Source organism: Rhea americana, unplaced genomic scaffold, assembly GCF_003343005.1.
Source record: "Rhea americana isolate MKP2758 unplaced genomic scaffold, rheAme1 scaffold_152, whole genome shotgun sequence".
In the NCBI taxonomy this organism is placed as follows: Eukaryota; Metazoa; Chordata; class Aves; order Rheiformes; family Rheidae; genus Rhea; species Rhea americana.
Window position 1 is genome coordinate 767014 of NW_028185617.1, and position 25415 is coordinate 792428.

Sequence of the window (25415 nt, forward strand, 5' to 3'; positions counted from 1 at the left end):
CAGGTCATCTTTGAGTCCATATTTTTGTAAGTTAAAACTCTTCCCTATGACAATGCAGATTGATTACTGTATGTGGCAGATTGCTAAGCACAGACTGGAATATTTATATTTATTTTTGCAATGTCATAGGTAAAAACAATTTAACAATGCCAAGTACAGATGTTATTCTCATAAAAACTTCTCATTTCAAAACAAATGATTTCTATTTCCCACAAAAAGTTAAAATTACATGCAGCTATATGAAGGTTAATTGCTTAAGATGCACAATTATATATCAGAAGACTTTGTTAAAATAAAAACTTACTGGACTACATCATTTTAACAAGGCAATTACACAGAACTAGAAAACTGACTCTGTAGTAAAATATAAAAATCTACAATTATAAATATAAATTTGGTCCATGGAATCACTATAGAAGTAGCAGTATTTACAGTAAGTATCAGGTTACTCTTCTAAATGTCTAATTGAAGTCTTAAAATGTTGAATGTTATGGAGAACAGTATTTTATTTACATTCTACTATATTAAAAGTTATATTTCTAGCAAATGTAAGGTTGGTATAAATGCAGCAAATAAACTGAGTACTAAAACCATGACATATATTTCTGTAGTTGAGAATCCCCTAACATCTATAAATATAGTAGTTTTAAGTTAAAATTAAATCAAGATAAATCAAAAACTAATACTGAAAAAACATACCACAATTCAATTCTTAGAAACACTGTAAAAGTCAATCAAATTAGTCCAGACATAACAACATATTACAAGAAATCTTTCAAGAAAAGGCACACATTGTTAATGATGTAAGTTCTGCAGTAAAGTCATATGCAACAGAAATAMCTGTTTAAATGAAAGATGGGAACTGATGATATATATAATAACTGAGATGATTCTCCCCCTCCCCCCAAAACCATAAACCTGAAAATAATAATGGTAAACTCCAGGTATGACTGATGTGTTGCAGGTATGGGTCTGTCTGATTTGCTTGGTTAATTAAACTAACGATTCCAAACTTTCAGCTGCATTGCCATCAGGTAAAGCTGAGCCATTACTGTCCATAGACGCAGARGGATTTTCTTCTTGCCTTGTGCTAACAAGGCTGAGAATAGCTTTGTACAGAAACTGGTACTGTTCCTGGAGAAGAAAAGAGGATATTTTCAATGTGTTCTCACAAATAATAACACTAGATTTTTATTAACACACTGTTATTCAGTTAATAGCTAATGTGTCAGTCTGGTAACATAGAGTCCTCCACAGCTGATAGTGTAGATTTATTGATTTTCTGACTAATCGCTCCCCCCTGTAACAGTGTGGACCACATATTAAGGAACATAGTGCACATTTGTTAGGTTGAGGAAAAACAATGTATTTCATTAAGTATATGGACTAAAACTGATCTTTGTTTAAGTCAATGGTAAAGGTCCCACCGAAGGAATGGGGTCAGGATTAGGGCTCCCTTATCTGTTTACYTTTTCCCCTTGAATAAGTTCTAATTTTCTGTCCAGTGAATCCTATCCTGGCAGACTTTATTTTTCCTTTTCATTTTTGGTAAATGTATTTTGTGCTTATGATTTTGAAACCTCTGACAAGTGTAGGAGAGACTTGATTGTGCAGGAAGATAAAGTGAAGAGGCCTTTGCCTAGCTGGAATGGGGGTCTCAGCTAGGTGCAATAGGAGATGGGAAGTGCCAGAAGCACTGGCCAGAAGCCAGCCGGACKAGGTGGAGCTGGCTGGGGAGGAGGAAACGCTGGAAGCTCAGTGTAGGGCAACATCTCTGGAGAGCAGGTGCTGCAAAGGCATGCTGCACTAGGTCACAGCAGGTGATTTGAAAGGGCAGAGGAATGTTTTGGATTCCTGAATGGATACATGAGGAGAATAAAGGACTCTTGGGGTGGAAGGAGTGGACAGCAGTAAGACAGACTAAACAGAGTGCAGGAGATTTGGAGCTGGAGTATTAGTATGGACTCAGAGATCTGCAGGGGAAAGAGCAGGGAGCCGGAAACTCTGTACCTGGAAGAGATGGGAAACTGGAAATTTGAGCTAAAGGGCCCAGGCCTTTCCTGGAGGCATCTAGGACAAGAGAGGTGAGAGATGTGCTGGTGCAGCTGAGGTGGGAAGAGCTCTCACCGCACAGAGCTCTCTGCTGGGTGCCTCAGTCTGGGCTGGCTGCCCTGGGGAAGGGGTAGACACACCTGACTAAAATCAATGGCAAAGGACCCATTCTTGGAATGGGGTCAAGATTAAGGCTATTTGATCTGTTTGTSTTTTTTTGCCTTGAATATGTCATATGCCTTGAATATGACAAGAACGTGTCATATATGAAAGACTGTCATTTCTGTCACATCTTGTCCTTCCTGTCAGAAATACAGCAATCCTCTCCCTAATGTTTTACTGTTCAAGTGTACTTTTTATTACACCCATTGTAACTCTTCAGTACTTAGATTAGCAGAGGTATGACCATGGGCAGGATTCATAATTTCTGTAATGCGCATTCATCTTTATGGTACAGACTTACGTGGGTAATTCTAATTTGCTACAGTATTTTTTTTTTTTTTTTAGTTTTTCCCTTTTGTAAGTATAGTGACACTGGTGTCAAGTGATCATTCACTAGATCATGAAAGTTCAAAGTCAGTCCTGCACTGGAGAACTAGAGTAACTGCTTCAGGGTCTACTCAGAATACAAATTTATTTCTTGATTAATTAAAATCATTATTTATATGCCATAGTACAGACTTGTTATCATGGTGGCAGTTCTGCATATTTCAAATAAGCCCACTTGATAGCCAACTAAGTAGTTTTTCATGGGAAACACTTTATTTTGGAATTAGCTATAGGTCCACTATAGCACTCCTGGAAAACGGTTCCGATTAACTCATGAAGAAACTAACTCATGAGTGGTGTAATGAAGTTGCCTTAGCACCTAAGCACGTTAATAATATTGCACATAATAAAAAAGAAATATGTACATATTTTGCTTATTACTTACGATATCTGTGAAGACTCCAGGCCTCATCAAATTTATCATCTTAGCTACCTGGTAAACATCCACAGAGTTCTCATTTTCTAGCTGATGCATGAGTGTTGTTAGTGCACAGAAAGTACCTGCTGTCACCCCTCCATGCCTTTGGAAAGGAATAAAAACACAAATAAAAGTCTATAAACTGGGTCAGATTCCCACAGCTGGAAAAATACTAGGGCTAGGATAAATGGGTAAGATGAATTTCCATGATGTGATCTTTACAACTTTCTGAAACAAGGCTGCACAGYAGTGCCTTACTTAACATGACCTTCACAGTATTTGGCTACAGCTTCTGAGGAGCCTTTAAAACTCAGTTTTAGAGATGTTTTCCCACAATCACATACTAAGAGAATCATGAAGGCTTTATGGCCCATTTACAATATTTTCAGTCATTGTTAAACAGCTGGGGCAGGTCCTCAGCTAAATAGTCTTATTTCTTTCAATAAGAAAGAATGAAACCCTGATTGCTTTAATCTCCAGTGCCCAACTCGATAATGATCCAAGGTATCATAAAGGATCGACTGAAAAAAGAACATTCAGTGTGTTACTAAACCCAAATGTGTCTCCTGATGCAGTTGAAACAGAAGCAGCAGAGTGATTGTGAGGTGCAGACTTTCTGCCTTGTCTCAGTGACTCTCATTCTAAATGAGCAGCAAATGTGGCTCTAGAGAGTACCATCAAAAGAAATTGAAAGCTGCACTTCTTACTCATCATGTACAATCATCGGTCCATCACGGTTGGATGTTTCGTCTTTGATGATGCTGATCAGTTCAAAAGTTTTGCTAATAGGACTATCAGGATTTGGCCATTTTGGACACTGAAAATGCCTTACTTCGAGTACATAGTCATCCTAAAAGAGTGGAAAAACAAGAAAAGAACATAACTAGTGCTTAACATTTTAAAAGCAAGAAGGGAAAAAATGACCTTTTCATTTTTAAGGCACTATTTAAAAACACCAGAGCTCCTAGGGACCCTCAAAAAATATTTTTAATAAAAATATTACTTTTTTTTTTCAAGATTAGGGTCTCATCAGGACTCAGCCTTCCAGATCTGGTCCACTTGTGGACCAACAGCCTACAAGCCCTCCAAAGCACTCCCATTCCCTTCTTTTGAGAAACAGCAACAAGGTGCCCCAACACCCAAAGTCCTGCTCCGGTAAGTGCAGYGCAGTACAGAGACAGCTGTGCACGCTTCCTATGCTGAAGGGGTAGAAAAGACGAAAGCACCGCTTCCCATCAGTAATGCTAAAGTTTTACAGTAATATTTGGCCCCTCATGCCCTGCCAGCCCCTGCCCTTTCCTTGCAGACAGCACACCCAGAAGCTCCCTAATTCTGAGCTTGGCAACTGCAGGCTTCACTTTCCCTTTTTTCGTGCTCTATCTTGGCGCCCTCATTTTTCTCACATTTACCATAGAAAATGTAGCAAAATGTAGGTGTTACCTTTAAAAAAATCAAAGCCAGAGAGTTACAARGTTTATGACAGTGTTACCTGTGTAGCTTCTAAAATAAAGTCTTGGATAATGAGCTTTTCTTCGTTAGACAGACATTTGTGTTCTTCAGCAATCATAGTAACTTTAAAACTCTCACAATTTATTGGCTCATCTTTGTTTGGCCAATAAACAAACTCATCTTCAGCCTCAAGGAAGAAAAACAAAGTCATTTTCAGATATAAAAATAAAACTTAATCCAACATAATATATAATGTACCAGGTACATAATCAGTGCACCCAACTAGATTTAAATTGACAAATCAAAATTTGAGTGGGATTACAAATGTCTGAAGTGATTGATGATTTTCAGACAGYTTCCCTACTGCTAAGACTAACTTAAAAACCTATCTATCTCTTTTGTAGGRTGTGTAACATTCATAATGTGCTCGATGAGGAGACAAAAATACAAATTGTCTTGGCTGCCCTTATTTTTCCAATCATGCAGCACTTTCCAAAGCATTTGTATAGCCTTCCTCCAAACTCATCACCAAACATGTCTCAAAATTTCTGTAAGTACCAACCTAAAAACTCTCAGATATTTTTATGGCTATATATCTAGTAACTGAAAAGCACATACATTATTTATTAAATTATGCATACAGTATCCACAACTGAGTTTTTTTCTTTGTTTATAGTCAGATAAATTCCAGCTGAAAAAAAAAAAAAACTTAATTGCAACTTTAGGAGATGAGATAGAGAAACAACATCATATTCCTCCCTTACCTAATAATAACCGAGGGAACCATTTTACAACTAAAGGAAAAGTCTTGGAGTAAAACTAGATTTGCCAAGGATGACTCCTGCTATTTGACCCTTTTTATAGATGATAAAGGAATTGTGAAAGATCTTCCCATTCCAGCTGAAATCTTCCCAGATGAAGATCTCGAGATCAACCAGATGACTTTGAGTATTTTGCACTCAGWACAGTATTATTAATTTTTAATTTTGGAAAAAATCTCAGACATTTTATCTCATGTTTTACATATTTTAAAATGGTAATACTAATAAAATTCATATACAAAACTATAGCAATCAGCCATGACTCTTACCATATTCTGGCTGTCAGGAAGCATGACTATCAGTTGGGCATTATGGTCCCATATCATTCTCCAGAAATCCTTGATAGTGTGTAGTAAGGGATGCTGGGTAATAATGAATTCATTACTTTGATAATAACCCTGCAAAAAGACCGCCATCAGATTCAGAGTTGATGTCCAGCTTTCAACATTTAAAGGAAACTTCTAAAAAATAAATTCCAGAATGATGCCAAAAAGCATCATTATCTTTTACAGAAAAGATAACTGCCATCACAATATTTTCCAGATAAACAGAATAAAACCAATTACACTGAAATAACTTTTAAAACTTKGAAAAATTCAAGCAATCAAACAAAAAATACAGAAGAAATCAATGGAGAATTGACACTGAACAGTCAACTCAGAATGAAAATACCCAGACGAACATCCTAGAGATTATGACATGAAACAAATAAAAGAAAATCTCTTGAAAGATCTGAAAAAAMATCCCAGGAAGCTTTTTCATTTGTATAAATGTCACAGACAACTTCTATCCATGAAAGATAYCTCCTTTGCACTCATGCATCTGATRAAATATCACGCATAAGTAGCATTGCAGAGAGCTCTCCCCTCTCTTTCTTGAATGGACATTTTCAGTGTAAAAGACAGCCTTTACTCCTTCCTTCATCTAATGAGGGGGAAAGAGTTGAAGGAAACCCGCAGAGTAAGAAAGATAATGATGAAAAGATGATGACCTATGGTGTCTGAGCTCTGCCAGTTGCAAAAGCCATTTTAGATATCTGCAAGCAGGCACATCTGTAAAATGAGGTGGGAAGGAAGCTTGGTTTCATGGCATAACTATTAAAAAGTAACTTGTTAGTTAACACTAGCTAGTTACTTTCAGAAGATCCTTCCGTAGGTGATACCTGGCTTCACTAGTTTTTAAAACTGTGATGGGATTTCTGGTTCTACAGACATACACTYAAATGGACTTTAAAAAAGTAATAACAGTCATAGTAATTCCAGTGAGAAGGTAAAGAACAAAYAATGGACAAAAGTTTGCAAAGAGCTTTCAAAATTAGAATTATGTCACTATAACATGGATCCTTGGCAGCTCTGAAAACAGCCATACAGTGGGCCACAGCATTTTTCATCAGCACAGTTGACTGACCTACCATGATATAGGAAGCATTGATGTAGTCTGTCCCTTCACCAGYGAGTGACGAGATACCAACTCGAGACCTTTCCACTGTAAAAAAAGAGTCATGAACTAGTCTGCTTATTGAATAACACATATATTTGAGCAATATCTCATGTATTATAGTAATGTGAACAAAACTAAGATCCATCAATCTGGATAAAGTGCTATCCAGCCATCTTTTTCATTCTCTTCAGTGTAGCTACTTAGCCACTCATTTCTTCACTAAAAGTTCTTTACAAAACTTAGGTACTCGTTGCCCCACACCAATGCAGAAGTCCTCAGATCCTGCTGAGGAACAGTTAAATGTTTGACTATTCACAAAAACTTTGCCCCCGAAGAACTATTTGAACCAGCTTACCAGGAATGATGGAGGAAGTCCTGTTCTTTTCTCTGTTACACTGTTTGAGTGCAGTCGAATAATCACATTGCTGTATGTTAGATTGGCTCAGCAACTGAAAMAAGGAAGTTAAAAAAAATCAAATCACTGCACAAGAACCATTCCATTCTCTCACTAGCTGCCTTGAAGAGAAGGGTATGCATATGGCAGGTCAGCTGCAATGCTTAAATTTAGGCATCTAGTTATCTCACTAAATCAGTGAGCTTGTCATCAGAGTCCTTTCTCTTTGCTGTTACAGCAGTTCAAATGATTCTCGGTCGCTCGGTGAGAGACACTTGACGAATTGCCAGTTCAAGTTGTTCCCACGTCCAGCCCCTCACTGCTGGTAGCCACCCCAGTGTCACTTCTTCCATTGTGCCTGCACAGCTGTTTGTGTTAAACAGTTTTCTCAAACAGTAAATAACTTGTCTAAATTGAGTGCAGAAAAATCTGCATCGTTACCCAGGCAGTGTAGATGATGTGACGCAGCTCTGGGTAACYCAGTCACGAGTTTTCTGATTTTCTCTCCAGATCTGAGAGCAATACAAGATGGAAATGGAGGTCGTATTAACCTACTTGTTTCGACTAACACAATTCAGACAGACAAGTGTGAGAAGGAATGAGTATGTATGTCACAATGACCATGCCTGAGATGAAGTAAGTTTGAAAATCAGGTGTTTCCTAGTTTTTAGTTTTCTRATTGCTAGTAAAATCAGCTGATTAATCAGAATGTTCAAAAGAATTCAAAAGACTTTTCTGTGATATTTTGGTCTAATCAYAGGTAGCCCCCAAAACGACTGGTTTGGAAGAACAGATAGTGAACCAGAGAWTTTCCATCAAAATGAACTAGATGACTTCTTTTTTCATCCAAAACAGTTTTTACATAAACTAATACTCCACATTTATATTCACACATTAATAATTTTGTCTTTCAAAGGAAAATGAGATTGAAGCAGACCTGCCCCTATCCGGTAATATTTAATCTCTTATAATTAGAGCTCTACAGGTCTCCCGCAACTTACACTGCACATTATTATGTACGTTATTCTTTCACCTGCATAAGAATGGTGTGATGTTTATTCCTGCCAATGCACCACAGCTGAGATAGGAGAACCTGCTTCTCATTAGAAAACAACCAACAGTACAACACTGTGTGATCCTTCAAACCAAGACAGTAGCACTCTGTGAAAYCCTTTGATCCTATTCTGTAGATCATTATCTTGAAGAAATATTAGTTACTGTGCCTACGTGACCAAAATGCTTCAGAAAAGAAATATATTAATATTTATCATGGCCTTGTTATCTACTGACATTATTTACTGACTCATTTGCTTGAGTTTTTTATTTGTGATCCAGTAGTTAATTGTGGGAAGAATATATGTTACTCAAACATTTCTTATCAGAATTAAAATATTTAGAGACAAAGCTTCTAACAAGYAACTTCCTAGTAATTTAAGGAAAAGAAAGGCCTGTCATGCCACAAAATACAGAAAAAAATGAACTGTGTTTTACCTCCCTGAATTCAAATTCATCTGAAAAGGTAGGATTTTCCATCTTTATTTCTTAAATCACCCCAGTGAGCTAGCTAGATTTCCCATTCTCCCCGTGAGTCAATGTACTGTTTCTCTCCTAGGTTCTGAGTTGTTATCTGCCCAGCTTCTGACCTCTGGTCTTTCTCTGGATGGCTGAAAATCATTGGCACGTACACATCAATCTCATAGATACAAACACTGAAGTGTTTATTTATTGCCTGCTGTCTACCTCTACAGCTATTGCTGTACATTGAGGGGACTATGTTGATTGACCAACATAGAATATAATGTTTTCTGTCAGAATGACACCTTTCCAGACAGTTATGTTACCTTTGGGGATCTTCATGCAAAGGTATGTAGTAGTTTTATCCAATATCTACTTACTAGGCTGTTTCTTATGCTCTTGTTTTTARAAAGAAATAAAAAAAAATCCTGTTAAGTAAATAATTCTTTTCATCCCAACTGACTGCATGCATTTGTAAAAGTACTCTGAATCCAGGTTCAGCAGTTAAATTATACACAGAGAAAGATGATTCTCAGTTTGAGAATGTTCACAAGTCARAAGATTTTCATATTAATATCTCAGAAAGCTCACCTTGAATTGTTTCTCCARTCTGGTCTTTCCTGTTGGTCCAGGTATCAAGAGAGAATTAACATAGGCATGAATGTGAGTCTCAAGGACTTCTGTTTCTTTACTGAGTATTGCTTCGACCAGTGCATCATGAATAAAGATGTATTGCTCCTAGTAAAATAAAACCAAACATCTGAGCTCTAATTATTTTTGTATTTTTCCTGGGCATCTTCTTTGGCTAAGCTGCCGCTTCTGAYTGAGTCAATATTTCTTTGCAGTTTGCTTTGATAGTAGAGTTCTCTCTTTGTGGTCATCTACAGTAAAGGTTACACCTCTGTAATGACAGTACATATTTACAAGTGCAACCGAACTACATATGCAATGTACATGTGATATGATAGCCTTGAATCAAATTTCCAGGTCARCTTCTTATTTATGCCTCTCTTCGTTGCAATAAAGTGACCACTCCCAGTTCCTACTGCTATCTTCCATTTTCTCTCTCACATGCTTTTGAACAAGTGCTCATGCTGCTGTTGATTACCTCTTCCTCTATTGAAAGGCACCAGGGAATTAACCCCATTCTTGAAATTTGAAATAGGCTTTCCAATGCCCTGCTGTTGCCTTTATTGTTTMTTTCTGGTCTTTTACCATTCTATATATAATCTTCTGTTTAAAACAGTTGTATATAATCTTTGCGTAAAACAGCTTTTCTTCCTGCTTACTATTGTCTGCTRTCAACTGTTAGATCTGAGTCAGGGAAGATTCCTAAAACATGATGTTTCCTTAAAAATGGACTATAACAAAAATGCACGTGCTGCTGAAATTGCTACTGTGGGAAGCATGATTTATACAGACTTTATCTTTTCTCATTCCTCTCTAATAAAGCGACAAGAGTCCACAGATAGGTCATTTGCTTTCAGTGAGATTAGGAGGATTGCACTATAGAAAAAGGAGAAGAAAACAGGAAAGTCCGGTCTGGTGATTGGTTGACATTCTGCCTGGTGGCACCAACAAGAAGRTTGTATCATCTCTGCTACTGCAAATAGAATTATGGAAAGTAATATTTTCACTAAATATATTTTAGTCTTACCTCAGTTTGCACCAAGTAGTTCCTTTGGGTACGTATGTGTTTTAAGAATCCAAAAATGTTGACTGTCCCTTCATGCTGAATTTGCTGCAGCATGCTGTCTAATACTATGTATGTGCCTGTCCTTCCAACACCAGCACTATAAAACAAAAAAACATTCTTAAGTCTGAAGTAAAACAACCATGAAGAGAATTGTTTCTTATATATAGCTTTTTCAACAAATTAGTGTGTGGTGAAGGCCTTCCTCTATAAATTAGATTGCTATATGAATATATTACTTTATTAAAACTTCAAGGTTAGTAATGAAGAAAAATCTTTCCTCATTATTTTTTTCTTTATGTAATAATGGGYCTAAAGGTCATTTTTAAACCATTTTTTTCCTAAAGTATCAACTGCAATAGAACTAAATGGTTTCCTATTAGACTACAATTTTTAGACTGCTGTTACTTTTGATACCTATAGAACTTTGTCAAAGATAWTGAGCCAGTTAGAAAGTGTGGCATACATCAGCATTTGGGCACATAATGTGTCCAAGTTCTTCTATGCTGAAACACATGCCACTTCAAAGGGCAAGCTGCATTATGCCCCCCCTTACAGATAGTTCCTATGGAGCTTTCAAAGATACTGGACTGAGGAAAATCCTAGGAAGTGGCAGAGCTGCAGAAGATACATCTGTAAAAGAAAAAGCTTATTACTCTTCAAACATGTAAACTAGGGAAAGCAACAGTTGAGACCTTTCTTAAAGAGAGAAGCCGTGGAAGAAAAAAGGGTTAATCAACAGTTGGTGTCCAGTATTGGCACTATTTTATGCCAGAGTCAGATTTTGCTGCTGTGTGGGAAACCCTCAGATKTGGAAAGCTCTGTATCCTAAGTATCTCTGCATTGAGAGAAGAACTTGCCTCTGAGAAATGTCAGCAAAAAAATCAACAAAACCCCAAACATTTGGAGCCATATTGTATTAAAACATTCAGTCCTGTTATGAAGTCTGACTCTAGAATATAGACTTAACAAACAACTGTGGGTCAGAAGTATTAACTCAAGAGATAATTTTTTGTTATGTGGTCACACATGGGAATTAGACAGTTGTAATTTCCCTGTAATGTTATGTGGAAATGTTATGTGTGTTGRTACATAAAACTTGGCAGCAACACTATGATTGGTCTACCTGGTCCTTTAGAAGCAGATTCAAACTCAGTCTGTCCACGCTAATGCAGCCACCTCAGTTCTTGTTCAGAGGTGGCACAAAGCATGGGTAGAGTGAGCTCAGATCATCTGCAAGCCATTGTCTAAGTAAACACAATATAAAGTGGAAAAGTCCAGGTTATTGACACACTATTGCACACACAAAATTACAAAGATTACCAGGTACCATCTGTACTTGTTAGAAAAGGCAAAGGCAAAACATAAAATGTATCAAAACACAAAGTAACTACATAAAGTGTCATGAAGTCCTCATATTTGTCCTCCATATAGCCTGTAAAGATAAGTAAAAGTTATACTTCTAGTATTAGATTCCTCTGAAATTCCACAGTCCACAGTGACAAGTGAACTTAAAAGACTTATAAAATTGTCTAATAACATAAGTATCTGAGTTAAATCTATGACCCAATGGAGAAGTCTGACTGAAGCCATACAACTTACCACTGTTCACTGTTTAAAAAAAAAACAATTTACTTGATTTATATCGTGTTACTGATCTCTCAGCCCACTGGCATAGATCACAGGCTGTTAGGGAAGCTCTTCTTTTGAACTTCCCAAGAACAGGCAGGGTGCAAATACAGCAGACTAACCAAAATGTGGAAAGCTCATTTTCCAAGCTAAAAATAGATTTCAGTCATATTAGATCATCTCAGAAATAAAATATCTTCATTTTCAGCATTTGTGAGGTGACTTTACCTGTTGGCTTCCCCAGAGTCAGCTCCAGAAGGACAGAATTCATGAGGAGGTTCTCTTTCCAAATGTTCCATCAAAGGTGAGGTACTACAGTGGAAAACCAGAACCTGCTTATATATTTTACAATAACCCGGTCCTTCACGGGCATTGTGAAGTAATTCCAGGCCCTACAAGCCATTTTTAACCAATTTTCCCTGGGTTGCCCAGGTTTAATGAGCACTGACAGAACACCTGCCTGCACGCTGCAGCGCATGCAGACCTCAAACCATTCCCCAGAATGCTCCTCCATTGCAAATGAACGCTGGAGCGCAGAATAATGTTAAAAACGGCAGAGTTGTAGTTCAGCCAGGAATACAGTGAATCTTCTTTTGTGCACAGAGCTCCTCTTAGGATTATAGAGTATCCCTGCACCAAAGAAAGCATGAGCCAAAAATATCCTAACAATATGTATATTTGCAGAAATGAAACAATTACTGCTATACTGTACTGCACATGGTAAGCTCAGAGCAGTCAAGAGAATAGTGTAGAAGTGTGCAAGAAAGCAAAAAGAAAAGCATTTTTTTGCAGAGAAGCATCATCTTGTTTATATCCATTATGGAGATTTGTAAAGTGGCACARACAGCTGATCGATTAGTTGGCCTTACCAAAGATAGAAATATCAGCCAAGAAATTAATCCTCCTCCATCAGCAATTGTTAAATATGGGTGAAGGTTTGCTTAACCCGCCACTGAAAATTCATTTTTTCTGCAAAGCAAAAGTGGAATGAACTTTACTACAGTAAAGACCACACCTGCAATGAACCACAACAGGCCCAACAGCATGACGCTTGGCATGCGATGCCTTCCGCACAAAGGTGAGCACTGGTAGCGTGTATTCTGGAACGCCCATGTCAGGCCACTGGGTATAATGGTACTGAGTAACTACACGTCCACTAGACCTCCCCTTCTGGGAACCCTGCAATATAAAAATAATACCATGAATAAAAGTACCCCACATTTAAAAGGCATTATTTTTCATAATTTTATTTATGTAACTAATAGTTCTTTGCTTAAATTAGTATAGTCCCTATTTTATTAAAAGTAAGCCAAACATGCCAAAGTGCKGAATACTCCATTTTTCAAAGATAACAGGAAGGGCAGGTGTTTCTATTAGTGCTAAATAGAAAAGTGACTTGGCATTGCCCCTTAGAAAGACATAGTGAAAGGCTAAGAGCACTGGAAGGATTACAAACTACAGCTGTTCTTAAGATTATTTCTGCCACTCTGCTTCTGTCAGGTGGACAGAAAAGGTAGAAATCATTTAATCCAGCTTTACTGATCAAAAAGGGAATTATCCACCTGTTTYGCAAGGGGGTTAAAAATTCAGTCCTACAAAAGGAAAATTCATAAGTGGATGACTTAAATCATCCCATATGTTCCACTAGTTGCTGTCATTTTGAGAACTCATCTTCCTGCTCATCAGGAAGGCAAAGTCCACATCAGCTCTCTCATGTAATCATAATCTTTTCTCTGCATCACACCACCACAGGCCAGTATGTCCTCCACCAGCTGATCAAGCCAAATTAACTCTGAAGTTGACGAGCATCTTGGCTGGCTGAGACCTACACGATTCAGCTTTACCTCTGCACTGGAAAAGAGCTGTTAACTGTTTTAAAAATATTCTGAGCAACTTTCAGCACTTCCTTTTGACCCAGTTATGCTTTCAGGATGCCACAAACCTTTTTGACCTTGATGTTTCTAACAGTAAAATTCCTCACTGTGTAATAGGCAAGTACATGAACACTCTTCTGAGTAACCAAGAAGTTCCCATATTCTTCACTACCTTCAACAGGCCAGTACTGGTCACATTTTCTCTGTTAGAAAGAGAATGAGAAACAGAGAATGAGAGACGGAAAACAAGGTCAAACTATCAAGGTGAAAYGTTCAAATTTAAGAGYGTAGTCAACCACAGAAATATACAGGAACTCCCGATACACCCAGTTAATAATATACATGGTCTTCATCTCAAGAGAACAAAGAATGTCTATTTATTTTGTTCTGTAGAGACATCTGACTGTGTGAAGACATTCTTTATTTGGAATATTCCAAAAAAGAGAGCTAAAAATCATGCTCTCAGAACTACAGAACTCTAATATTGTGGAAACTGCTATTCTATATAGACTCTAAAATCTAAAAATAGTAACAGATGATCTACAGGAATGGAAGGAATATGTTCCACACAAGGGTGGAGTCTGTTCTGCCTCTGTTTCAAATCACTAGAATCATATGTAGCTTCTTGGTTGGATCACAGAATGGGTACAGTATATTTGTGTCTGATTGGAGGGGAGAAGAGTGAACTTGTGTGTGGTCAGAACAGAGCTATATAGAGCTGCAATGTCCAGCCTTTTGGTTGGGTAGCCATTCAAGCCTTCTCTAGAAGTACTAGAGTACACATTTATAGTCTGGCTTGGTAAATGAAATAGTACTTACTGTGCCTGCATCTGCTGTTTCTATCACCTGACAGGCACTTAATTGGTCATATGACAAGAAATCATGCATTTTAGGTCAAGTGACAGGCATGCTTGCTGCCAGTATGTGGCACGCGTGATGCAATGGCTGCTCAGATGACCCCAGTGGACATGCATATCCCCATCAAGTAATCAGATGAAGACACATCCTATGATAAGAGAAGATCTCATTTTGGTTCATGGGATTAATGCGTATCTAGTCATGTGATGAGCGAGGAACTGTAGGTGGCATGGGATGTTAACAGGGAGTGAACATCCAGAGTACTTAATCTGAATTAAAGCTGTCTCCTTTCCAGAGCCTAAGGGTGCATGAGAAAGAGATTTTCAGAAAACAGATTGCTAGCAGAATTTGGCCCATTGTCCACAGTCTGGCCACTCCTGAATACATCCAAGAYGGCATTTTCTAGTATAAGACAATTTTTTATTTATAACATGGTATGTTCAAGACCTCAGTTGTTGGAAATTGAGTATTTTCTTCAGTTTCATACTACAGATCCTCATCTTTATACTTCTATGGCCAATTCTAGTACAAACAACTACTACAAACTATTGCTTTTTTCTCAATAAATGCCTAAAAAAGACTTTTAAAAGAGAGGAAAGAGCCTGCGAGAGGTASATCTATCAATATCAGAGAGATAAATAACAGACAAAGGTACTCATACCCTTCCTTTCTCAACAAGATTAGTTATCATCACAATAACTTCTACGTTATGTTCCCATATCATTCTCCAGAAATCTTCTGCGGTCGATTTTAGTGGCCCTTGAGCTGCAATGTAGGCTTTTGGCTTGTTGTAGCCCTAAATTGAAATATAACAAATGACACTTGTTAAATCACAGTCCACAAGCAAAAGAAGGTTGGGAGGATTATGTGACATTATATATATCTATTTTTAAAGAATCTCAAGAGCTTTTAAGTACTTTTGAATTTATAACTATCTAATTCACAGAATGCCTTTGGTACCAGATGACACATGAATGGAACTGTTATGTMAATGTTTATCATATCAACAAATAGGATATATATTCAAGTGCCCGCATTCTGGCAGAATGTTGACATGATAGTGATTAYGAGACATCTGTTATGATAGTGGTTTAAGAAATGAATCAAGATCATTCGCATGCAAATTACTGGATATGAAAATTGAATGAATGGTATCTCTATGAGGATCTCAGCTAAATGTCATCTTATCCTCATGAAATTGTCTCAGAGAGAATTAAGCACTTACCAAATGTGTATAAACAAATAAACATTCACATGTGAAATGCCTCTGAAACAATTCAGATGTGATAAAACATTTTATGCTTCATAAAGCTCTTCACTAAGCTGCAGCTGCTGGAAGATCAAGATGGATTCAAGGAAGAATTGGAGATGTACCTGCATCACTTTGTGGGTTTAAGTCAGATCAAAAGGTTTTTTTAACAAAACCTTTAACATTATGACACTTTTTTTTTTAAGTCTATTCACCTCCATGCCTCAGTATTTAGAGAACAGAGTTCTGACAGATAAATGGATTGGCAGATAGAAAAATGCACTTACATCAACGTAGTTTGCATTAATGTAATCAGTCAGTTTTCCATCCTTTTCTGCAAGTTGTGCTAATTTAACTCTAGTATGATCATCTGTATTAAAAAAGGACAAAATAAGCATAGTTGTCTGCAAGGATTATATTCTTTCTGTAAAATATTAAAAAAATAAAATGGATTTTACAATATTTCTAAGCTAGTACATTGACAGTCACATACGCAAACATCCTGAACTTAGGTATGAAGCAGATTCAAACTTCTAGTTGCAAAAATACAACCTAATCAATGGATTCAGAAATTCAGAAACTTTTTCAGAAGTAAATAGTAATACTTTTTAAAAGACATAAAAAGATCTTTGCATACGACAAAAGTGTACAGCTCTGTGAAGCCATGGAAGTTCAAACTGTGCAGTTGATGGAAACCTGAGTCCCTTGAGAAAAATAATCCTATTACAGTAAAGATGAATAAAAAGGATGATAGTRTAAAGTGATTTTGTCAGAGCTGTACATTACAATGTCACGGTAAAAAAGACTAATGTTACTTGCTGGTATTCAGTATTTATATAGAGTGTACAGTGATACTGAGGKGCACAATTTATTTGCCTGAACAAAAGTATTAGTGTCATTTTAGGCATTTTACGCCTTATAACGTCCATCTGCTGCTTAAGAAGGGTACAGGTGTTCTCTAAGTCCTGTGGTATGACTACCAAGGCTGCACAGGATGACCYGGGATATTGCAAATGATGGTAGGCTCCCATGTTTTGGTAACTGATTCCTTTCTTGAGAGGAATTCATTTCAAGGGAAAGAGAGCAGAGCTTGGAGACCTCTGGGAGCCTAYGGAGCTGGTCAGCTGAAGAGCCTTCAGCTGTCTGCGTATTCAGTCAATGAGGTGACTACTTCAGGGTGAGCTAAAGCTTTCTGTAGCCTCCATTGTTAATAGGGCCTCGACTCTGCTGCACATGGCACTTCTTGCTACTCAAGATGCCCCAAGGTAACTGAGACCTCAGTGAGGAGCATGAAACTGTAATGCAGTGGGATCAGTGTGGAGATCCACACACTTCTGGAATGACAGCAGAAAGGTAGGCAGAATGCCTAGGACATCCCGGATGCCCTGGTCACCTACTCAGGACAACTGAACGTGCCCAAGAGTTCCATTGACTATAATGAGAGCTCAAACACCGACTTTCATGTAAACTCCTACATGTAAAGACATTTAGTCCCGAACTGTATCACACCCACCATTTCACAGAGCCAATGGACAAAGCTTTTACTTCAGACTTAAYCCTCCTTAGGGTCAAAGGCATGTCACCATTCACAAAATCTTCATTCATAAAACTTTTAAGAAGCCAAGGACTGGTGTAAAACTTGTTAAGAAGAAAAGCTGCCACAATACTCTTTCCCCTTCCCGCCCTGCGTGAGCACTGCCCTTTGATGACAAAGTCAGGTTAGTGCTCTCCGTACCATCAGGTACAAACTCAGAGAATGGCAGAGGAACCTTCATGACCTCCCTTCCCTCTAGAGGTATCTTCAGTCAGGTGGAATGGTTACTGCCGGTATACAATTTCCATGGTCTTTTGCCAGATGGATTGATTCTGTCTCTTTATCTATAAAGCTCTAGTGCCATTGAATGATGAACATATATTTAACTTAGAGCTTCTTGTTAGCAGCACAAAGATGAAATACTATAGACAGCTGAGTACATTAAGACATCAAAATGATCAAGAGGTCAGGGACAATGACTYCAAAGAGAGGGCAAAGAAATTGGAAAATGTGTCCTGGCTAATGAAAAGGATTTATTACATCATGGCTGGGCACAATACAACATAAAACTGGAAAATTTATATTTGTATAGGTCAGTATATATATCCTAGGATTGTGCAGCTCCTAGAGAGGATAAATAATCATTATTCCAGCTTAAACATGGATTAATTTTGGCAATCAAAATACAGCTTCTTTGGCTTTATAATGACATTATAACAAAATCTCCCAACTGCCTTTGGGTCATCCCAAAAGACACAAGYATGTCTTGCTAACAAATGCTCATCAAAGCAGCAGAATGTCAGAGGACTACCCTGAAGAAATGTTAAATCTTGGCCATTTTGCTGAGCAGTACCTAGAGTTTTCATTCTAGAGTTTTTTTTTCCTCTCCTCTAATACCGTGTAAGTTTATACTTGTCTACAATGGTTTCTTACACAAAACACCAAGTGAAGCATTTACTTACAAGCAACAATATTTATATATCGGTTCTTATTCTTGTTGTCTGGGTGATTAGAGCTGTCTGATGTAATACCTAGATCTACAGTACAGCTCTGGATTTCCTGGAAAAAAATGTACATCATAGTATAGTAAATATTAAGATATATACAGTGTCTTAAAATACAGTAAGCTAGCATGAAAAAACACAACCTTACACCCATTTATCTATGATATTTTACAACTACTTCATTGCTAAAGAAATGCAGTGAAATAATTCCTTACCTGATAAAACTCTTTCAGTGTCTAATGAGGGAATGAATGCAAAAAAAGTAAAAAAAATCAAATTCCACAGCACAGAACAATGGATAAAAGTGTTCATATAAATTACAATTACTATATGGAAAACAGTTATGGTCATGCAATATATATCTTCATAATAACAACAAAATTGAATATTTAGACATAACTCTTAAAAATGAAAGAGATTAGCAATTCTGAACTTTGAAATAACTTTCCTGTTAAAATACTGATATCTATTTTCCTATCTTTAATGTTATACACTGGGCCTGGGAAAGCATATGTATGTGAGCAACATCATTGCCTTTAGTCAGATTATCTATGTATCTAACTGTTCAAAGGATTTATGAAGACTTATTATTGATCCTTATAACTGCATTAGTTTCTTTGATGAATGCTCTTGCTCTCTTTGAACTCAATTGCAGTCTTGGAAAATATGCAACTCAGTCGCATGGGACTGTTAACTGCCAGCAGTTTCTCAATGATGTGTTTTAAAAACTATCTGTGAGAGACAGGCTTCAGAAGGTAGGCAAAGTCTACAAAATTCACAGAATTCAATTCATTTATTAGTATTTTACTGATTATTTTAGTTCACAGGAAACTCAGGCATTTATAAGGCTCACAAAGTTATATAAAAATATTTTGCCATGAATAAAAATACTATAATAATACTTCCCAATGTTTTCTAGGATTTATTTTAAGACAAACTATCTTCCTTATCAGCTATTTAAATATATATATGAAAAGTGGTTACCAGCTTTGCTATAGACTGCTAAAATGAATGTTAAATATGAGCTATTTCATAATACAAAACAGAAATAAAGAACTGAACATGTTCATGCCCCCCTCTTCAAGAGTATGCTGATTCTGCAAAGATAATGGCTATATTTAAAATCTTCTATAACTTGTAAGTTCTTTATTGGTAGGAAAAAGGTCAGACCATTAATTCTGGGACATTCTGTAAATCAACAAAGGATTTCCAAGAGAAGATGAGAACAGTGGATTCTTTGTCATAGTAACAGCAAGAATGAAAGATGGTGTCAGCTCAGTGAAATGCAATATATTTAGTCCTTGAATCACTCTTGCAGTTTAAGAAAAGGTGACAATAAATGATTTTATTTTTTTTATTAATTTCCTCGCTTACGGTGAAGGAACATTGTTATCACCGTATTTACACAAAATCCTTCAACATTTGCCCTTATTAACAGCCAGTCTATCTGGAGCCCAGTCCTGTCAGTGCCTATGCAATGATTAGCATATTCTGAATATTATATGAGTTGCAGAAGAAATGTTGATGAAGTAGTTAGATTAATGACACAGATTTTTTGGTCTATTAGATTACAGCTCATTGGATGGGGAAACAAAACCAAAACCAAAAGATGTGAATTACTTTCAGTATTATTGTCTAAGCAGTAGGACTACTACAAGCATATTTTAAATTAATAGAGATCTATAAACAACCTTGTTTCTGTCTCAGTGGAGTGATTTTATGAGAAAATACATGTCAAGAACTTTAACACCACAGCTCTGATTACAGAGTTGGGATTTACGTGTATTTTAGAAATGACAAGGTARAACAAACATCTATCTTTAACTCGGTCTTAACGTGTAGGAATGTGAAAAACAATGAAGTTCATTAGTTTCTTATGGTGATATTGACATATATGATAAGAGTATATGTTTCAAAGTTTTGAAATACCTCATATGAACCATATACTTTATGAAAGGAACTGTAAAGCTTTCACTATCATATATGAAGACTCTACATTAGCTCCCCTGTTAATCAGAAGTCTTGTCACGKGTACTCATAATTACTTCCATATTTTTTTCTCTGTAAATGGAACAAGCAAAAGTGGATAGCTTCTGCAAAATTCAATTGGCATTAGTGTTGGAAAAGCTTTAAGTCTATGTCTATGTCTGATGAACTATTTCACAGGTTATTCACACAACCATTTAACATTTTATCACAACAATAACCATCCCCATCTGCATTCCAACCCTATTATCTTTAATAAATTGTCCTAGCTTTTATACATGAGCAGTCCTACTGGGCTCAAGTTTACACATTCATGAAATTGGTCACCAAGTCAGAATGTAATGCCAATTTCTTTGTTTCCATCTGCATTTAAATCTAACATTATTTGTATGTGCTAAAAAGGAAAGATGACATCATAGAACCATACCTCAAATTCTTCAGAAAAACCATTACTTGCATGTAAATCTGCAACATGTTTTGGAAAATGCTTTATTGGAATTGCTCCAACATCATCTTAGGAGTGGGAAAAGACAAAAAATACATTTATGAAGAATAAAAAGCCAGAGTGACATATAAAGGAGTTCATATTTAGGCAATCCACACAATATCCTGAAATAAAATTTACACCATGAACTTAGGATATATGTCTCTGTTTAAAATTAAAATCACTCTCTAACACCAATAACATTTCTAAAACCTTTCTCCAATACCTATACATTCCTAAAGGGCTATTCAGAAAGAAGACATGGAAAATGCCCAGATAGTTCTTTCTCTGTCTTTAAACCTCCAAAAAAACACGCTGATTCTGCAAGATGATGATTTTGTCTACAAATTGAAGAGCACTMGAAACTCCAAACTCGAAACTCTCAGTTCTGAGGGGAACTGAGAGTCTTAGCAATTTTCTACAACATGTCAAAAGGGAGACAGCAGGAGTAGAGCTCTGGATAGTACTGGTAGAGGAAGAATGATCAAGCAGAAAAGTCAAGATGCTTTTAGGCTGATTAATGTTGCACTGGGACTCTGATGGACTTGTTACATAGTCCAAAATCTAAGAAATTAATCCAGCATTATGCGGCAGTTTTTACTGCTATGCTTTTACAGTTTTACAGCTTTTACAGTTTTTACTGATATGTTGCATAGTTGCAACATAAATTTAAATTTATGCATTTAAATCCAAAGGAAATAACAACTAATCATCCTCTTTTACTCCAAGAGGATTTCCAGTAGGGAATTTTCCCCACTTTTGCTCCATGATTCTATAATATTCAAAGCACTGACAATAATTTTATGCTTGATCCTGGGATTATCAAGTACAAACTCTTATTTCAGGCTTCAAGTTATAAGCAAAAATCTTTTTTTTTTTTTTTTTTTTTTTTTTTTATTTAATCTATGTAAATTGGAATTGACATACCTGCAAGAACATTTTCTGGATACCCACAAAGGAAATATCTACATTCCCAGCCAATAAATGTGCCCTGTGTGTGCTGATATTGAGTCTGAATTTTCAGTCTGATGTTTATATTTCAAGAAATCTCCTTCTTACTTTATATAAACACAGAAAAACTCTTTTGTGTATAATATTCATTAGGAATCATGTCAAAAACCTTTGGGACTTTTAATCTTTTCTTTCCTGCAAATATGCTATGTAAACAGAGTCACCTGTTCTGTTAATTACTTGTTAAAGACTACATTATTTTAACTATTTTTGGCTCTGAAGAATAAAGATTTTTTTTTTTTAAAAAAAACATGAATTTAAAACATTTTTGTTTCAGAATTTGCAATTTCACCACTGTTTCATATGAGAAGGAAACTTTACAAACATTTTAACGGGACCTGTTATTTATATCAACAGATGTTCATCATTTAGGCCATAAAATAGTTTTAGCTTTCAGTTACCAAGGATTTGTTGATTTGTACTGAGATCCATCTGGTCTTCCATTTACACGAATGGACCTGAATACAAAAAGTGAATTTATCCAGTCAAGCCTAAGAGAAGCTGAACAAATGTGTAACACTGTCCTCATGCTTTGGAGAAGGAACCTGGAACAAAGTGTTTATTCTATGATATGTGAACATAAAACCAAAAGGGAAAGTAGATGAGCAYGGACAATAAGGAAGAAAGAGATCTCAGGTTTGATGCTATTACTATTTTATTTTCTGGTGAGTGCTAATTTCCCATTTAGTCACTTCTGGCTCCAGGAATATATCCTACTTCTGGATAGCAGGTATCACTTGATACTAATTAAAGGTTCATATTAGCACATAATATGTGCCAGTAATTCATTATTTGTAGTGAWTGCCTCTCTGAATTATATCATGAAGTGCATTTTCTCTGAGTAACTGTGAATTTTCTACCTCTGCCAAGTAGAACTCCACAGAAGAAAAACTAAATATGTAATAAGGAGATCTGTGGAATGTGTTTGTAGTCATAGTTACAATAAAAAATAAAAGCTAGYAGTTACAGAATGCTCTTCCTGGCCTAAGCTCTTTGCCAATAATATATAGTGGTTAGGCTCAATTGTTGTAAAATTACATTGATGAAACATTATACAGTAGAAAACACAAAAACTGTACCCTTGACATCTGTTGCACACAAAATGAAACAAAAATACTTCCTTGGCACTTGGAGTTTTCCATAAAATACTTTATGTGAATGTTAGTCATTTAAAAACACCTTTAAGTTAATATTTATCAGCTTTTTAGAAGTAAAACCACCAGCATTGGAACACACATCTTAAGTACTCAAAATAACAGTAAGTGTAATTCTGTCTCAATCAATGGAAAACACTATTTGTGTTGATGAGAATAAATTGCAAGGAAATTATACAGTTGTACTGCAATACAGTTACTGATAGACACTAAGAACAGAAATTTCATATACTGAATGCCACTTGACATTCATACATGTCAAACAAGAAAAAGGTTGCGTCTCTAACAACAKCAATCAATGCAAGACATATTTAAAGATGCTTACAATTCAGTTACAACAGAAACCTAAAGTTTGGGATTTATTTAATTAAATGTGTTGATGAGAGATCTACACAAGGGCTAATTTTGCTTCCTTTAGCTATTCTGAGGCAACTAATTTCCCCACRTAATTGCACCATTTGAAATAGCATTACTTATGCAAAAATATATTCTTTTCTCATGTGTGAAAATGTGGCTCAGGATCACTTGCAGAAGTAACCTATTTAATGTGTTTTTCGTTCTACTCTGAATAGTCTGAGGAGCYGGAGAGTGCTGCACAGTGCTCTTCTGATATTCTTTGAAGAAAAAAAGAAAGAAAAATTTTCTCTATATAAACTATAGTAGAAATGGAAACAAGAGAGGCTAATATTTTGCATTTGCGTATGATGTTTCATCTGAGGCTCACAGAGAATTTTACTACCGGCAATATATACTAGTAAAATATATCAGCAAGCTAAAAAAAAAAAAACCCCAACATTACAATAACCAATGCAATGCAGACAGATGAGCCATGTGGTGGTCCTGATGGTAAAAACAAAAGGTTACATTCTATACATAAGTTATACATTCAATGACAAAGAAGAAATACAGCAAATTATGTTGCTGGTATAATCCTCTGCTGAACTAGAGTGAACTAGAGCTGTTTAGTGCAGCTCAAATGTGGATGAYGCTGGCTAGAAGATGCAGCATATGTCCAAAACAACTCTGTAAGGGAAGGATATTTCTCTTTTGCGTTCCTACAGAAAAGAATATTAGTAGCACTAGTTTCTGCCTCAATCAAATGCACCTGTCTCTATTAGTGTAAGAGGGCAMAAATATCTGATTTACTGATGTTACAGTATGTGAAGAATTCATACTGGCACATACAAAGAGCATCTTTCAATAATTAACACTAATCCACAAAATAGTTGACAAATACCTGAGACTGGGAAAATTGGAGCTGGAGGAACAGAAATTACTCGAGGTGACGTATTATCTTCTAAGTAAAAATGAGCTGTCTGGAAACATTTCCTGAAGGGTAAGAAACACAAATAAATATTGCAAGCACAAAACATTAGCTGAGAKCTCTTGGAATTCTGTCATTATTAAGTCAAGATAGAAAATCGTGCTTTTGAGAACCAGTTCTCATGGAACATCAAATGCAACTGCTATAATATAAATAATCCCTCAGAAACCCACCAAATTATGTACACGACCTGAAGATACCACATAAGCACAGCATGATAAATAGTTTATGCATCTTTACCTACACCAGAGGCAGAAGATAGAGCACACATCAGACATAGTAGAAGCTGAGAGAGGCACTCTGTATCATGAGCTGTAGATGCTGAATAACAACTTCAAGCATAATAAAATGCCACTGTCTTCCTTGCTTATCCAAATTTTCACCCATAATTGCTGTCCCCTTTCCTGTGACTATGCTAGCCTGAGGATGGTGCAACTTATGAGATCAGTCATGGTAATTCACCAATAGATCCTACTGCAGACACTGAAATGCAGATGGCAACATGCCCTGCAACAGAAAAATGGAGGCTGTGGAACTACCATGATTGGGACTAAATGATCTTTTCATAATGTAGTCACAACRCTGAGGGACACTTTAACCAAGGAGGACTTCCAGAAGCTGATAGACAGAAACAGGGGAATTTATGATGCCAAGAGGTGCTAGCTCTGTTGCAGAAACATTGAAGTAAGAATACAAACAAATCAACCTTAACCCAAAATACTATTTGTATCCATCCTACAATCCAGATGTGAAGATAATAAGAATAGCATCTGTTAAGAGTCCAAGCTATTCAAGGGACTGAATAACCAACTGCTGCTGTAAGCATTGCAAAGCCTCCTTAATTAAAAAATCTCCAGATGATTAGACATGCTAATAGCAATCTTTACTCTGGGTCACTTAATCTATTTGAAATATTATTCACAACTGGTTAAAATTAAAAAGAAATATATGCATCAGGAAAATATTAATCTCATTTT

At 36.5% G+C, this 25415-nt stretch overlaps 1 protein-coding gene across 1 annotated transcript in view; it reads right to left on the minus strand.

Moving 5' to 3' along the window:
• Nucleotides 1-725: 725 nt before the first annotated feature.
• The window catches only part of PTPRZ1 (protein tyrosine phosphatase receptor type Z1), a 105534-nt gene continuing 80844 nt past the window's right edge, over nucleotides 726-25415 (minus strand). The window contains exons 14-31 of the mRNA XM_085299700.1: nucleotides 24352-24443; nucleotides 20893-20978; nucleotides 18695-18715; nucleotides 18438-18534; nucleotides 16229-16311; nucleotides 15354-15488; nucleotides 13903-14037; nucleotides 12976-13139; nucleotides 12189-12272; nucleotides 10296-10431; nucleotides 9230-9376; nucleotides 7085-7178; nucleotides 6701-6774; nucleotides 5559-5687; nucleotides 4509-4655; nucleotides 3727-3869; nucleotides 2987-3122; nucleotides 726-1134 (exon numbers count right to left, since the gene is read on the minus strand). Of these exons, the coding sequence (XP_085155826.1) occupies nucleotides 994-1134; nucleotides 2987-3122; nucleotides 3727-3869; nucleotides 4509-4655; nucleotides 5559-5687; nucleotides 6701-6774; nucleotides 7085-7178; nucleotides 9230-9376; nucleotides 10296-10431; nucleotides 12189-12272; nucleotides 12976-13139; nucleotides 13903-14037; nucleotides 15354-15488; nucleotides 16229-16311; nucleotides 18438-18534; nucleotides 18695-18715; nucleotides 20893-20978; nucleotides 24352-24443 (2044 nt within the window). The 3' untranslated portion in view covers nucleotides 726-993. The remainder of the gene's footprint in view (nucleotides 1135-2986; nucleotides 3123-3726; nucleotides 3870-4508; nucleotides 4656-5558; nucleotides 5688-6700; nucleotides 6775-7084; nucleotides 7179-9229; nucleotides 9377-10295; nucleotides 10432-12188; nucleotides 12273-12975; nucleotides 13140-13902; nucleotides 14038-15353; nucleotides 15489-16228; nucleotides 16312-18437; nucleotides 18535-18694; nucleotides 18716-20892; nucleotides 20979-24351; nucleotides 24444-25415) is intronic.